Source organism: Grus americana, chromosome 14 (genome assembly GCF_028858705.1).
Source record: "Grus americana isolate bGruAme1 chromosome 14, bGruAme1.mat, whole genome shotgun sequence".
NCBI classification, from domain to species: domain Eukaryota; kingdom Metazoa; phylum Chordata; class Aves; order Gruiformes; family Gruidae; genus Grus; species Grus americana.
Window position 1 is genome coordinate 16,844,305 of NC_072865.1, and position 16,417 is coordinate 16,860,721.

Genomic DNA, 16,417 nt, shown 5'->3' on the forward strand with positions numbered 1-16,417 from the left:
ATGTCAGCTTTACAAGAGGAAAACCACTTACACCATCAGATTTTACTTTTCATAGTAGCTGGAGGTATCAGGTCAATAATGTCCTGTGGTCTGTAGAACTGAGGTATGATATGAAGAGGGTACCTTTATAAAGAAAGGCACATCCTCAGCTGCGTAGGCACTGCATTTCAAACTTCTTAAGGTGGTAACGTGCTGGTAATTTGTGCTTGTTTAGGAGAAGCAAGCATTAGACAGATGAAGGAAGCAGTCTGATCTGCCACAAGAAATGCAACTTTCAGATTAGAACTAAGTCGTACTGACCAGTGGAATACTAACAGGTGGATCTCCCACTGATGCTGTCTCATGCATTTAAAAAAAAAAAAAAAAAGAAAATCCCAAAACAATAGAAAAGGTATTTTGCCCCTTTGAAACTACTCCCCTCATCCCCTTCAGCAGGATTGCTCATTGTTTTTCAAAAAAACACAGCAAAATATATTTTTTGTCTCATGCAACATTTTCCTGCTCTTATTTTTTCAGCAAAATCATGAATTTCATGGGGCTTTCCACATTCACTTTTCACAGGGCTCACTGCTTATGAAGAGCTGCCAAGAAACATGCTTAGGCTTTTCTGTAGCCTTCCACACGTCTCAGAACGAAGCCAAAACAACAATAGAGCAATAAAGATGACTTTTACACACAGTTTAATAATCATCTTTCTTTTTTCCGTTCTGTGCTGTCAAGAGAGCTATTTATTTCATGCCACATTAGACTTTTAAAACCAGGATCCAAGTTACACTATTTCTCCTTAATCGGTAAAAGAGATTGGATGCAGTAACAGTATTTTACTTATTTATCTCTAAGTAAAACTGCAGTTCTGAAAAGACAATCTAGACCACCAATTTGCAACCAATAAGTTCAATGATTTTTCTTTCGTTTCCTATGTCAGTTGGGTGATACTTTGCTCTCTCATTCTGGGTATTCATGAAATAATTGATTAAGCAACATAGAAAATATTCTCATCCTTAACGTGAGAGAAACTTTTGTAGGGCCTGGAAGACTAAAAGCAAAACTGCTGTCACGAATTTCACAATATTACTTGAGAAAAGGAAAGCTCTTACAGTGAAGAAAGGATGAAGAAAGCCTAGCCTTTATCCACAGAGCAAACTTTTACAGGCTGCACAGGGCGAAGTTATGTATTTGAGTGGTTATACAGCATGTTGCAATTTTCCAAACTTTGCCAGGTAAGTCAGAATGGAACTCTTCTCTTTACTGCTAATAAAGAGTACTGTACTGTTTTTCTCATAACAGACTACTCATTTTATATCTAATAACTTGTATCGGAAGAAATGGTTTTTGTATTGTGTTTTCCCCTTCTCTCTTTTCAGTTATTAAAATGAAGTCAGTGCCAATTGGAAATTTCAGGAGAACACAGAACCAAAAAATTGTTGGGTGGAACAGACATAGGATGTTCCTCCAATATACTAGTAGAGATGTTGCCAAGAAAAAAATTCAGTTAGGAATGTTGTTGATGTTTGATGAAAAAGATTTGAGGCTCATCTTAGAAAAATAATTTTTTTTCTTCCAAACTGTTTGAACTTGCGAGGAAGAAGAGAGAAACTCGGTCAAAATCCTTCAGTAGCAAATGCACTCAGCTGCCAGGTTGGATACCAAAACATAAAAGAAATTACCTGGAATGCACTGTAGCAGAATTCTATGACTGGATTATTAATTAAGTTTGCTCTTGCCTGATGAACACTGCCCACAATACTTAATAGGCAAAGAACTAAAAGTTACTTTATGCTTTTTATTCTGTTAATACTTTAAAAACTTCTATCTGAGTTTTCATGTATCAGGTTTTGGCCTATTAAGTGGAAACTTGAAGTTAGACTCCACATTGAGATTCCCAAAGTAGTTAGTTTTTCAGAATTAAGGAGCAATTATCTCTAATCTTGAGGTTAAACAAGGGGCTAACTGACTAAACAACAAGATCTGGGTAGAGAAATAATGATCCTTTCACGATTTCTGAATCTTGAACAAGGAATATATTCCAGTTCTACGCACTGCCAAAGTACAAAAAAATCATATTCAACATCACAAATGCCACAATGACACAGTATGTAGAACATGAACTAAACCAGACGATTTCCAGTGTTCTTACAAGGTGGAAACCTGCATATAGCATTATCCCTCAGAACCACTGTGTCTGGAATACATCCTAATTTTGCTGGACCCTCTACATTTTTGAGTGGTATTACTTCATATGGATGTTTTCCAATTATGTGATTTGTCTGGAATCTATTAGGGATCAGTTCAGTTATTTGCACAATCTAGTGCATCCAGCCACATCTGAGTTGCCATACATTTTCTAAGACGTCCTTTCAGGGCTGGCAGATAGGACCCCAGACATGCTGTAGACCCGTGCCTGTCTGAATGGGGGAATGGGGTTGCGGTCAGTTCACAACGCTTTGTCTCTGCCACTCCTTCCTCCTCACGCTGTTCCCCTGCTCCAGTGTGGGCTCCCTCCCATGGGATACAGTCCTTCATGAACTTCTGCAACGTAAGTCTTTCCCATGGGCTGCAGTTCTTCAAGAACTGCTCCAGCATAGGTCCTTTCCATGGGATACCATCCTTCAGAAACAAGACTGAAGTGACACAATTCCTGCCAGAAAACCTGCTCCTACATGGGGTCTCCATGGGCTGCAGCTTCTTTCAGGGCACATCCACTTGCTCCAGCATGGGGTCCTCCACAGGCTGCAGTGTGGATATCCGCTCTGACGTGGTTCTTCATGGGCTGCAGGGGGACAGCCTGCCTCAACTTGGTCTTCTTCATGGGCTGCAGGGGAATTTCTGCTCCAGCACCTGCAATACTGCTTCCCCCTTCTTCTTCACTGACCTTGGTGTCTGCATAGTTGCTTCTCTCACTTTTTTTCATCAGCATTGCCGATGGGCTCAGCTTTGGGCAGTGGCAGGTCTGACGGGAACAGCTCCTAATCAATTCTCACAGAAGCCACCCCTACGGCCCCCCCTCCTCCCCTGCTACCAAACCCTTGCACATAAACCCAATATGGCCCTTGAACAATACCTGATGTGCAGACAGATTTACTTACTTCCTACTGGCAGTTCTAACATGCCCATCGCTGTGGTGTCGGGGTGCTGAATACACTGAGTGTCCATAGGTGGATTCTGCTCATCCCGGCTTTATTAGTTATGCAGTACGTACCACCTGCCACTAAGCAGGTATGTAATGGGCTTGTGGTTAACTTCTAATCTGATGTGTTTCTTCACAAATTGGATTTAATGAATCATGAATCCCCTTTGTGGATGATATTCACTCCACCCATCCTTTAAGACAGTAGTGGCTGAGATTACATTTTCTTAGAGATACACTGTGGTCCTGGCAAACAAAGAGAAATTCTCCCTTATATCTGGTTCCCCAAACATGGCATATTACATTTTACAACTGGAGAAGAAGAAATCCTGGAGCCAAGAGCTCCAACATGAGAGGACACCCATACTGCGACTAAAGACAGGCTGCAGCACTGCCAGTTACTGTGCTATTTCCTTCTTCAGTCCCAGCACAATGAGATAAGAGAGTCCAATCTCATAGCAATGACATGTGGTTCTCTCTTAATGAAACAGGGCTGGTGGGCTCAGGCTCCTGAACAAAGCTAAAAACTTCCAACTCTTCCAGCACTTCTCATTCATAGTTATACAAAAGTGGGAAGTGTGGGTGCCTTTTTATTTTTTGCTCAGAAAGCAAACACTCTTCACATTTGCTAAGTAACTAAAACTGAGAAACTTCCATGTAAGGCAGAACTCCTTCAAATAAAAGGAAGAAACTACACCAAACTTTGACCACAATTTTCTCTGTCTCGAGGAAATTATGGCTTAAGTTCCAATGTTTTAAAAGAGGCTGATGGTTAAGCACTGTTTTAAGCCTCCAGTGTTTATTAGGTAGTCCAGATCCTCGTGGAACCACAAGGCTGAACCACGCTACCTAAAAACTTCCTGTTCCTATGTCAAACACATAGTTAAAAACAACCTACAGTGCACTGATCCACTTCAGCTTCGCTCAGCTGTCACTGGTGCCCATCTCAGGGATTGCTGCAAATCAGCCTCACAATGGTTAGCAATGGGAAGCGGGCTGGAGAGCTCCAGCAAAGAGTGTCAGCCACAAGTCACCACACAACTTCTTTCTTCCAGAGTTGTTTGGCTTGACTAAGTGCTTGGCTTTGGCCATGCAACATTGCCACAATCAGATACGCCAGAAGAAGGGACCATAATCACTAACAGTGAATAGTGCTCTGTCTAAAAGTAGCGTAACTGCAAAAGTCTCAGATACCATCTACCACAGGACACCACAAGGTCCCCTAAGGTAAAATAGATCTTAGCCTTCTCTTCAGAAATAGTTTCTAGCTTTTTTTTTTTTTAAGATTTTGTTTTCTGTGATACAAAGTGCTTACAGCTTTTTCCCAGGGAAACAAACTATTTTAAAACGCTTCCCCTCCTCCACACCATGGGATGCCATGTATTTTAGAAAAGACCTATTTTAGAAAAGCCACTGATTTTTTTTTTTTTTTTTTTTTTAGGTTTCAGAACAAAGAGGTGTGGCTATTTGCCACAGGCTTTTTAGGATCCTTAGCAAAAACTGAAATATTTCCTGATTTTTTTGTGTGTGTAAGCACTACATATTTCTGCTTCTGGCTAAAATCAAATAGATAGGAGGAAGGAAAAGTCACAGCAAACAAACTAAACTAAATAAACTAGCAAGTAAAACATAAAACCATTCAAAGTGCATAGTACGTGCTTGGCACAGCCCATTTGGTCCCTTAGGTATGTTTGGACACCTCTTCAAGTGACAGCACAGAGGATAGTGAGACTGAGAAGATCTCTCTTTGGAGGTATGAAATTCTATATTTGGATCTAGATCTATAAGCAAAACAGTGATGGTTCTCAAGAAGGTCTATGACAGTAGTGAAGAGAAAAAAGAAATGGAAGGGAAAAATTGTATGAATTTTGTCCCACATTTCTAAACCACAAAGGTAGGGAGACAGTGGAATGTTTATGTCAATAGCTGGAGACAGACCATGTTAAAGCCAAAACGACAAAAAGGAAAAGAACCGGGGTGACTGTTCTAATTCCTAGCTTCCTCTTTTGATGTTCCTATACATATGTTTCTTTTTGAAGAGGAGGAAAGCCTACAAAACCGTAAGGAGGAGCTGTAATCCATCAAGGGGTCCGACCAGGCTGTAAACCAGCCCGCGGACCGCGCAGGCTTTAGAGCTGGCTGGATTTTGGGTACATGATTATCCTGGAGGATAGACATGTTTATAATTTAGCTTCAGGATTAAAATAACCACTTGGGAAGAGGAAAAATAAGACATCAACTGACAATAAAAGCCATCAGGACTCTGCTACACAGCATGAGTATTAATTTGGTTACGTAAATACAGGCAACAAACATTGAAAACGTAGACTTTAGAGATGGTGAGGAAACCTGGTGGTGCAGGTAAGGGCTTGAGTCTTTTTTACGGCAGTCAGCTATCTGCCTACCCTCCCTCTCAGTTTTGTCGTCTTTAACTTACGTTTACCTAACTCAGAGAATCCATTTATATTTGCACATTGTTTTAAAGTTATTAGATGGAAAGGAACTAGGAAGGAGGTTATTCTGTGAGTGTGGGTTGGTTTTTGGTGTGGGTTTGTTTAAAATGAAAGTGAAATGGGGCTGGAGTGTGGGAAATTCCTTCCCTCAGCAGTCACTTAACAAATTGGCTATTTTTCATCCACTTTGAGTGGGGGAAAAGACTGTCAAAGAATTTTAAAGGAAAACACTGCAAAAAGTTATTAATTGAAGAAAGATCTTTGGCCTTCACTATTCCAACCAATGAAAGGAAAATTTATGCATCATTATTTGGGATATGGTTTCCTAAAAAGGCTACAACAAGTAAAACTAGGCAGACAGAAGATAAAGCAGGAAAATACTAAGGTATGGAAAAATCAAACCCTGGATACTGTAACTCTGTCAATAGTCAACATTTCCAACACATGCATTTTTAATTTGCATTTCATTTAGGAACATAAGATTTACTATCATGATTTAACCATTAGTCAACTAAACCAAGGGGGATCCTAAATACTTCTTACAGAACACCACACATACACGATCTTGGATCTTCTTCCTCCCTGTATGCAGACTCTTCTTTGTATTACAACATACATTTATTTCATCCATGCAGTGTTTACTGTAATATCATTGCAGTCTTATCAGACTACCTACTTCACAGTGCTACCAGAGCCTGCCTGCCTCTACAGTCGAGAAAAGAAGGAATCTGCAATAACTGAGCTGGGCATCTATAACCAACAGTCTGAATATTTCTTAAAACATCACAGATTATCAGCACAGAAACATCTAGTCTGATCTCCAGTGTAACAGAGACTGCTCCTAAATTAACTTGTGTTTTAACTACAGCATCTGCTGAGAAATCCAGTTTGTATCTAGAACCCACAACTCTTGTATAATTACACTGATAAAAATGTACAGTCTGGATTTGTTCAGCCACAAAGGCCAGCCAATGAACCTTTTAAAGAAATTCCTATTCTCCATACAGGCGTTTGTGAAGGGGTCAAAAAAAACCTCACAGCAAAACCAAATCTTGCTCTGTCTGCCCACTCTTTGTTAAGCCAAATAAGATTTTTCTTGAGATCTTCAAACCTATTCTCAATCCTCCAGTGTTTTTTTTTTATGTTTCACCTCTAATCCTCTTTCTCATCTCTCAACTTGCTCCTTGAATTCTGAACAACAGAACTAAGTACACTGTTTGGGCACAACACAAAGAGCTGTTACCTACATTGTCTGTCCTACTAGATACACCCTGTCTATAGCTATCACTGCCCTTTTAGGCAAAGTACCACACCGAGAGCTCATTGTTCCCCAGACTACTTCACTGAAAAACTGCTTCCCTGGAAAGTACCCTCCGTCATCCATTCTTTATTCCTATAAATATAGATAAAATCCATACACTTGACAACTCTGAAGCACACACAGTTTGCTAACACAGTGTTTAGCGCAGTCAGCACCTGAGAGGGATGCACAATTCTCACAACTGTAGCTCAAAGCACAATTCTGAGCACAGGAATAAGTATTCCTGACTCCTCCAGTGACCCGCTTTCTCACTGAAATGTTAGCATTCACTATTCTTAGCATCATCAACACAATATTAAAGTCATCTGCACCTACTTCTTTTTCTCCTTTTTTATAGATACTGCCATAGTAGCTTCAGGTATTGCTTCATTATGAAAAGAGAATACACAGAGATGCCCTGGATGTCACAGGAGACTTCAGTCAAACTCTTAGGTCAATAGAGCCCTCTCTTTTCAGGTCAGGCACACTAATCCTTTTAAAGTACTTCTTGTGCTTCCATGGCATTTCCTTAGCTGCTGTTCATTTAACCAAGCAACTTCAGATGATGCCCAATTTCTTGTGTTTGGATTCAACTCTTAGAGGACCCTGAAAACCATGACTCAGATTTGCTTGGCTTGTATGTAACTTTTGTTTGGCTGATGGCTTCAATTCTTCTAGCCATTTTACACTGGTCGCTGTCTTTCAGCTCTGAGGGGCCAGGTGTACCTCTGAGGGATATTTCAGCCCAGCCAGCTGCACTGCAGTGAGTCCTTCCAGGTGACTGATCAGGTTTGATGAAATACCCTCCTCCAAAATGGAGGCAAAGCAGGTTAAGGCAATTCTTTTATCACAGTTCACTAAACTCTTCCTATTTTTAAGCAACATGAACTATTGTAACCCTTCAGATTTCTAATTTAAGCCACGCCCCCATTTTTGCAAACTTTTTCACTTATGATTAATATTATAGTTTCCAGAAGTAGTTCCTGCTCTTCTTCAAAGATTCAGTCTGTTTCAACTGCAGTCAAAGCTATTGCCTGCACCGTGATAGCAAATGCTTATCATGTGGTATACACAATTGTGTGTATCTCACGTTGCAAAACTGGGGTCTAGTGTTTTACAAACTCCTACCAAAAAGCATAAGCACAGCACAGACAATATTCAGGTTAAACAAAAAGCTGGAAGTTGATTAAAAATATTTCAAAACTGATTCTGAAGTATCGTATGAGTTGTCTGGCCCCTATCCATACTGCCATTTGAAAAGAAATTCCAATCTAGCTCTTTACTACCTTTTTTTGTCTGAAAAAAAAATAAAGCTCTGCAATATGCCTGTGAAAAGGAAAGTGCATTTGCATATATACTGGATTCAGTTCCTTACTAGATATGTCTTTTCTTGGCTGGGCAAATATATTTCCTCTCATAAATGTAAAGACTCTGCCTCCTTGTATAGCGTTTTGTTTGAAACCACCCAAGAACAGCTCACATAAATAGTGCACAAGTAAGCACAATGGGCTCAACATCCTATAAGCAAAACTCTTTACTCTGCTCAACTGAAGTTTTTCAGTTTTTGGCAGAAAGACCATTTTAGAACTTCAATAAATGTACATTCAAGTCATAAGGCTTTTCTCAGCTAAAGATTTACATGGGCCTCCTTTGTATCCGCCACAAAAGTATTTTAAGAGTTTGGAAATTCTAGAAGCTTTCCTCCTGCCTTACTCAGCCACTCAAGCTTGATCCTCATTAAATCCCCTGACATGTAATATATTCCAGTGTACAAGAAGCCCTTCATTACTTCTCCATGCTTAGAAGGTAATAAACCCATTTCAAAGGATGGAAGTAGGAACTATTGCAGGTGTTTCCTTACCACTCCATGCTGAGCCAGGAAGGTCGTGCTAATGCAGTTTGAATGAGTCAACGGTATGCTCCAGTAAGGACTTGAGAAAAAGCATTTTTAGATTCAAGTTAGGAGGGTTTCTGCTCTTTGCAAGCAGGTTTAGGAAGGAATTTATCCGAAATGCAAGATGGGCGCTGGAGATACTAATTCCATTCCTAACTCAGTTACCAACTTCTGTCACCGCGGGCTTAGCAGGTGACTGCACATCTGCTGAGCTGGGCTAACTGCCATGGGTGCACTCTGACGACGACAACTGAGCCTACAGTTTCTTACACTGCCTTTGCTTCTCCGCTTGTGAAATGGAGATAATGAATTTAAACAGCACATTGTCAGGCTCATTTTATTTAATAAATGTGGACCTCTGAGATCTCAGGTGAAAGGCGTGTCCCAAAAGCTATTTTCCTACCATAATTTAAACAGGAACTATTTTTATTTTCCAAGATTCAGAACAGATGTATATCAGACTCAGCTCAGTACTGGGAATATTTCTGAAATTTATCTAGAGAATGTTCATGCACAACTATGAATTTCTCTGACACCTTAAACTTCAGTATTTTTTAATGTATTTTACCACGAAGCATCAGTATTTTGACTCAGAAAAGTGGCCATGTTTGTGAGCACGAGTACTGCAATATTGGTAGAACTACTTCCAGTAAGACAACCAGGTTGCTTTAAAATGGGACTAGATTCTTGGTTAATTATACACTCACGGACAAAGTAAACATGCAGTTGGACTCTTCTCTTCTGGCGCTGAAAGGACTCCTCATGGATTCCTGTTCTTTGGTTGTGGCCCATTCTTACCTGTGTAATTAGGAGGGCAGAGACAGACATAGTTGTTGATCCCATCCACACATGTAGAGTTATTCTCGCAGTCGTTATCTTCGCAGTCATCTGGGTTTATTTCACACCGCTCCCCCTCATACCCAAGGAGACACGAACAGCTTTGAAGAAAGTAAAAAATTAATAAAAGTTAGCATGGATCTGAAGGGGCAGGAGGTTTGAAGTATAAAACCGAAATTAAAACATATAAAAGTGAGTTGCTGGAACCAAATTCATCGCTGCTGTGAAGTACAGAGCACTTTAACCCTATGTGTTTGGTGAAGGATGCAGTCTGACATTTCATGGGGTCATGTAATTATTTACATCAGACATAAAAGCATCAGCAGGAGACAGCTCTGTTGTGCTTCTCTTTGCTTTCTTTGCTGATAACCCTAGCCCTGAACTGCAGTAAGCAACTCCAGGGCAGGAGAGTAAACACTCATCACAATATTCAAATCCTTGGCTTCTCTGTTAATGATTTTCTGCGTATGTGGATACTTGCCTACCAAGGACTGCACAATCATGGGGCAACTTGGCAGCTTTTAGATAGCTCACTCTCTTTAAAGAACAACGGCTTGAACTGAGTTTACAGACATGAACATTTTCTTCTCATTACCACTTTGTCACTTGTCCAAACAAGAAATGTTTGGGAATGATTGCTTTTACAAGTGCAGTAAGGTTTCAGTACTTCTGCAGCTCTTCCAATATCTATTTGTAGAAGAGCTGATGATGTCTAGATAATTCAACTAAAACACAAACAAACAATGGCAGAGCTAGTAATGGTTCTGTGAAGATGTGGACACTATTGAAGAATAACTGCACTAAATATTTTATCTCACAAGACTGTGATGTATGATCCCTAGAGGGAGTGTATGAAACTAAGTGGTTGAAGAATGACTTTAATTTTTTTCAATCTCCGCTTCCTCTCTAGATCTAGAAGTTATGGTTGCTACGAGAACCTTTATATTTTAAACTAGCTGTAAGTGATGAAGAGGTGGAGGCCACAGTTTCCTAAAAGAGAGTCTAAAAACATGTGTCAAGTGCTCCAGTCATTTCAGTGGCTTCTAAGAAGCCAGCAATGACATTTGAAGTGTCAGTATTGTGTGTGTGTGGAAGGGAAGGGCTGTTTCGAGTCCCAGTCCAAACTACGCATTCACTCAGCTGTTCATTTCCTTTCCCATGCAAGTTCTGGTGGCACAAAAAACCCCCTGAGCAAATGTAAAGCACTACTGATTGTTGAGGATGAAAACCACAAAGCACTAGAGCAGTCACACTAATTGCCATCCACTGCTTTCTGAAGCCAGGAGAATTTTCAATGCAGAGACAGCTGCAGGGGACTTTTTTCAGCTCAGATGATAGAAAAAGTGAACATGAGGCGGTTATCCTGCTTTACGTAGGTGTCATGGGGTTGAGGTGGGGAATGCCCTGGAGAAAGAGGAGATCTTCAGAATTTGTGAAGAAAACTGCAGCACTTTTGGGCTGGTTGCTCAACCAGCTTCTCTTTTTGCTACTCTTCTTCCTGTGTGCCACAGACTGAGCAGAGCGTGGGGACTCCCAAGGGAGGGATGGCACAGAGCTCCACCTGCATCCACCTTCAGTAGATCCTAGGTTGGACCCTGAGGATAAGGTCAGATTCCTCATGACATGGGCAACCTCAGAAACTAAGGGAATAACAAAGAGGAAGAAAAAAGGGTAGGGAATGTGTCTTGAGCCACCACAACAGTAAGATCTTCTAGATGCGTACAGAACAGGCATATAGGTCACATGCTAAACAGTCATCTTCATTCAGTTCTGCAGGGACCATTCACAGGTCGTGAGAGTTAGAAAACCTTCACCGTGAATAACCAAAACCAAACTGCTCAAATAAATCCAATTTAGGACACAATAAATCAATAAGAAATATTTTCTTTTCCTGTCTCAAGCTCAGTATTGCTAATAAAATATGTCCTCTTGCTGACCCTGCAATGATCTAGAGGATCACAGGAGACAGATAAGAAAGAAGAGCTGGCACACCATCTTTTGTGGCAATGCAAGTGTCAGGGAGGGGGTTAAAGACATCTAATTAAATACAGTGGCACATTCATCATGTCTCCCTTTTCGATTACAAAACCCCATTTTCAGGGGTTTATAACTCAGCCATAAAAATATGCTCCAGGCTGCAACTTGGCATCCAAGGTCTCAGTTTGGGAGCACAATTTTTTCTCTCCATTTAAAGAAAAGCAACAAGAGTGGCTTTGTGCTGGTTATTTTTATGTGAATGTAACACCATTTTCCTTCCACAAAAGGACTGGGACAGCTTGGATGTATGCAATTAAAAATGACATTATTAAATACTATCACAGTAATGGTTCAAGTCAGTAGAGTTACCATTAGTAACAATACATATGGGATTGTTAACATACAATTGCTCAGTATTAGGACACATTCCATACTGAAGGAAATGTCAGCATAATTGATGACATTTGGCTACTGGTCCCTATGTATTATAGGGAGTCTTTACATTATTGCTTACGTATGATTCTTTATTTTGATTTGCATTCAAATGTGCCAAATATGAGAACTGAAATTAAAAGATAAAACATACAATTTGGGACCCGGATTGAACCATATGTTGAAAGAGTTGCAGTTTGGGACTGTTTGTATGTATTTTCCCAGAAAAAGCTTAGAAGAAAAATGAAGTTTGCAGAGTGACTGGAAGGTCATCAAACTTGGGTTCCAGCTGACCGAGAGAGAAAATTAATTCCAGAGACAACGATGAAAACTTTGTACTGACTAAATAGTGAAGCAGTGTGAGACAGCATTTCGTTTGGACCTCGGAAACAATGGAGCCACGCAGGGAAGAACTATTTTCTAAGACATTGTGATTGCATAAAGGTCCAAATTCCCTACTCCTCCAGTTTGGAGATATTCTGTTAGCGTTGTGTTTTCCTAAAAATAAAGAACTAAATAAAACCCCATTATCTTCATGAAGGCGCAAGGGAACACTGAACTTAATGACAACATTTTGGGGGTAAACTTTTGGAGCTGCAGGATATTGACAATTTTATAAGTTTACTATATTCAAAATCATTTTTTTCATAAACTCTAATGAAACAGTTTATCATCTGTTTATTAAAATAGACATACATACAGTGTATCATGTTTCAAAAAAATCAACTGTTAAGCAGAGATAGTAAATTCTTTCAGGAATATTACAGTTTCTTGGTAAAGGAGCTTTTTACATCTACATCCCAATGGAGCAGCCTGTAATTCTGGAAGTGCAATGTTTTTCCTTGAACTAGACAGAATTAACACTAGGGAGTTAATCAGTTCCAGGATTTTACATTTATGAGGGAACTTAAAGTTTGTGGAAAATGCTAAAGAAAACGGTCTGGAAAATGGAGGGGGGTTTATATGGAGAAAAGTTAAAATAATCCAGAGACTTTGTTTCCCAACACTGTAGGTTATCAAAGATCAGGTGGTTGCTTATGGCTAGCTGAAGGAGAGCTGACAGCTCTGCCTCCTTTGTCAAAGTCTCACTTACAGGCATGCTAAATGACCAGGACATGTCTGATTGAGCATCTCATTTTACCAGTCTCAATAAGCACCTTTTTTGGCAATCTTTTGTCAAAGAAAACATTAGATTAGAATAGATTAGAATGAGCAATTCAAAGGGAGAAAAAACTTGATGTTTCTAATCCCCTGAGCCACACGATGTCCCTTAACTATTCTTTAACATGGAAGTAGTCCCTGAAAAAAAGAGAATGTGTAAATTACTCAGCATCGAAAAAGTGCAAGAATGAAAGATGCCAAGAAGGACTGAAGAACTCCAGCTGAACCTTTGCCCTTCAGCTGCCCCACCAGGACCTGCTATTACAACAAATCTGAGCGGCTCAGTCCCCTGCTGCTTCGAGTCCTTGTGGGTACCGGGCACAGCAGGCAAGTCAGGCTGGAACCTCAGTCATAACTATGGATTTCCTGTCTTTGCTTAGGGAACATCACCACCTTAACATTATTTAAAAGGTAATTTTCTTGTCTAAGACTACAGAAACTTGAGAGTTAAACTGCTTGGCATTTCATAAGGAGAGAGCTTTGGCTTAAGTTTCCTTTTTACAAGAGTAAAGATTTGACAAGTTTGGCAGCAGAGCTTGTGTATGAATATATTTCCCTAGGGAAGAGAATATACAGAAGATATAATTTCTTTTACAGGCCACACAACAGAAAAATCCAAGGAGGCCTCTCATGAAAATGTTTTTGACATCCACTTCCTCACAACATATAATCTAAGGCAACATTTTCCCATCTTGATGAACGCAATTTATATGCACGTAACTCTGACTGCTGCCATCCACTGGAGACAAAATTTCCCACCAAAAAAACCCCAAACCAACCAACCAAATTCAATCTCAAAATGTTTCTTTATCTCCCCCTTCACTGCCTGTTCCATCCCTACATCACATTTCTCTAAGACATGCCGAAGCCCCACGCTCTTGTTCTCCAGAGCAGCTGGGGCTATGGACTGCCTGAATTAAAAACATGGAGAGAAAACAGAGCAATGCATAAGCTGAACATTCAATTTTATGAAGCAAGATTTTGATGAGATATGGTTTTATGTGTCTTTTTATTAGACCAACTGAAACTATATAAATAACTATAAAAGCAGAAACCTTCCCTAAAAAGCCTAAAAAGTTGTTACGCAACAAAACCACCCCTGCAGTTTTGCAAAGGATCTCAAGAACGACGTCCATTTGGAACGGAGGCAAAGCCTCTGAAATTGTAAAATTCTTCACGAGAAAAATTCAGAAGTAGCTTTCATTTCAGGTCATTCAAAACTTTTTACTTTCTACCGTAGAACAAAACAAAAATGCTAAAGAAAAACCTGATCCAAAATATAAGCTGAAGCCTTTCATTCCAGTATTACGGATATTATAAAATGCTTTACTTGCATATTTTTAATATCAGCTAGATCTTTGAAAAATGAGTACTGAGTGACAGAAAACAGATATTCTAATATGGTACAATTTTGCTTTGGCACAAGCTTGAAAAAGCTATCTAAACAGTATTACATGAGGGTGACCAGAAGGGAACCCAAACCGAAGACCACCAGACCTTTAGTTCTCTAAAGCAGAAACCAAACTAGAACTTTTACTCCAAAAATTTCTGGGCTTGCTAAAATCTGAATCAAGAAGAGGTATATCAGATGACAAGAGCAGAGTAGTGGTTTCACCAAAATCTCGGAGGTCCTGTCCAGCAGCATGACCGTTTGCATGTGCTACGATCCGCAGAGTCTCCTCATCCTCTCCCACCACCATACACCAGCAAGACCCTCCAGATGCATCTCTACGCAGGAGATGCGCTCTTCTGCTCTGCTCAGGGCCTTGTCACAGCTGCTCATGCTGAGCTCTAAACTGCCCCTCATGGAAATATGGTCACATGTATTTTACTCCTATTCTCCATGTTGGAAAGCCTCAGATTGTTATTTGTAACAGCCTGAGAGCATCCCTTCATCCCCATCAACCTGCACGTTTCCATTGTGATATTGTCAGTGTCCCTCTGTGTCCAGCATGTGCCGGAGCTGTTTCTGTAAGGGAGGAATTCTTGAGGGTGGGCAGCACAGAGACAGAGAGAAGCTCTGAGGCATTTCTTTTGTTTTTTCTTCCCCACTCATCCCACCCGCAGAGCAAAATGGAAGCTCTTTTGTGCCTCATTTCCACTGGAGGGATTTGAGGAGTCAAAAAGAAGCCACAATGCTTTGCTGGAAATATAAAAAGCATCCTACCATTGGTAGGGGAACAGGAGGGGGGTGCTAAACTCCCACTGCACCTAAAGTCCTGTCAGTCACCCAAACTTACACCAGGCCCTTTCTTTTTTGAAAAAAATCCCATTTTCTGACGTAAGATGATATGGGTTTGCTGACTTGGTTAACCAACAGTTAACCTTAGTTGGAACAGTCTTAATCACAGCTGAAACTAAACTGGAATCAAACTGAAAAAAATGTACTGGTTTGATTCTCTGCTTACACCATTTATAAACCTTGCAATTCTGTGCCTCCCTCCAGCTGTTGCTGATAGGAAGCTATATATAGGAGAAGAAAAAGCAGCAGCCTCAGTAATATATAAAAGCTTTTAGAAGCAATGCTTTCATATATGCAACTGAAACAACAGCATGGTGTACTTTTGTTCATATTTTGTTGAAGAAATAGCATAAAAACTGAGGACCAATCGATGAAACTTCATCAGCTCTTTAAAAAAAAAAAATTCTATCAACTTTAATGACAACTAGGGGTCAAAGCCTCAAACTTGTATTTTCTTGGCTGTAAAGTAGTGCCTGTAGCTGCACAAATCTCCCAGTTTCCTCACAAAAATTTCTGGACTTCTCTGGGAGTATCCCCACCTACGCTACCTCTTTCTTATGTGGGAAACGTCCAGCTGTAAAGGTTACTCTCTTGCAGGCACAATGCCCAAGATGTGGCAATCTCTCCATGTTTTTTAATTCTTTCTTTAAAGTCTGTTTGTCTACAAGATTCTTCAGTATGAAAACATTTTGCATCTGGTTGTCAAGCAACAGATGCTTACTTTACAAATAGAAAAAAGGGTATATATGAGTTTGAAATACCCCAAGGAAAATTAGCATACAGATAACACAATGCAGATCAGGGAGACCACTCAAAATAGCTTTTAAAAGTATACTCCATTATGAGAAAATAAGGAGGCCTGATTCAGAGGAAACAATATGTCACCAGTGAAACCAGATTATTTTTTTTGTATGGTAAATAGAAGTGTCACATGCAGCAGCTTTCATAAAGTAGCCATTATAGTTCACTATTGCAAAGTAGAAACACATTTAAT

General features: G+C 40.0%; 1 protein-coding gene across 4 annotated transcripts in view; it reads right to left on the reverse strand.

Moving 5' to 3' along the window:
- The window catches only part of SLIT3 (slit guidance ligand 3), a 528,889-nt gene that overhangs the window by 45,553 nt on the left and 466,919 nt on the right, over nucleotides 1-16,417 (reverse strand). For all 4 annotated transcript variants that reach the window (XM_054841901.1, XM_054841902.1, XM_054841900.1 and 1 more), the window contains one exon: nucleotides 9,573-9,712. In XM_054841901.1, coding sequence (XP_054697876.1) covers nucleotides 9,573-9,712 — 140 coding nt within the window. The remainder of the gene's footprint in view (nucleotides 1-9,572; nucleotides 9,713-16,417) is intronic.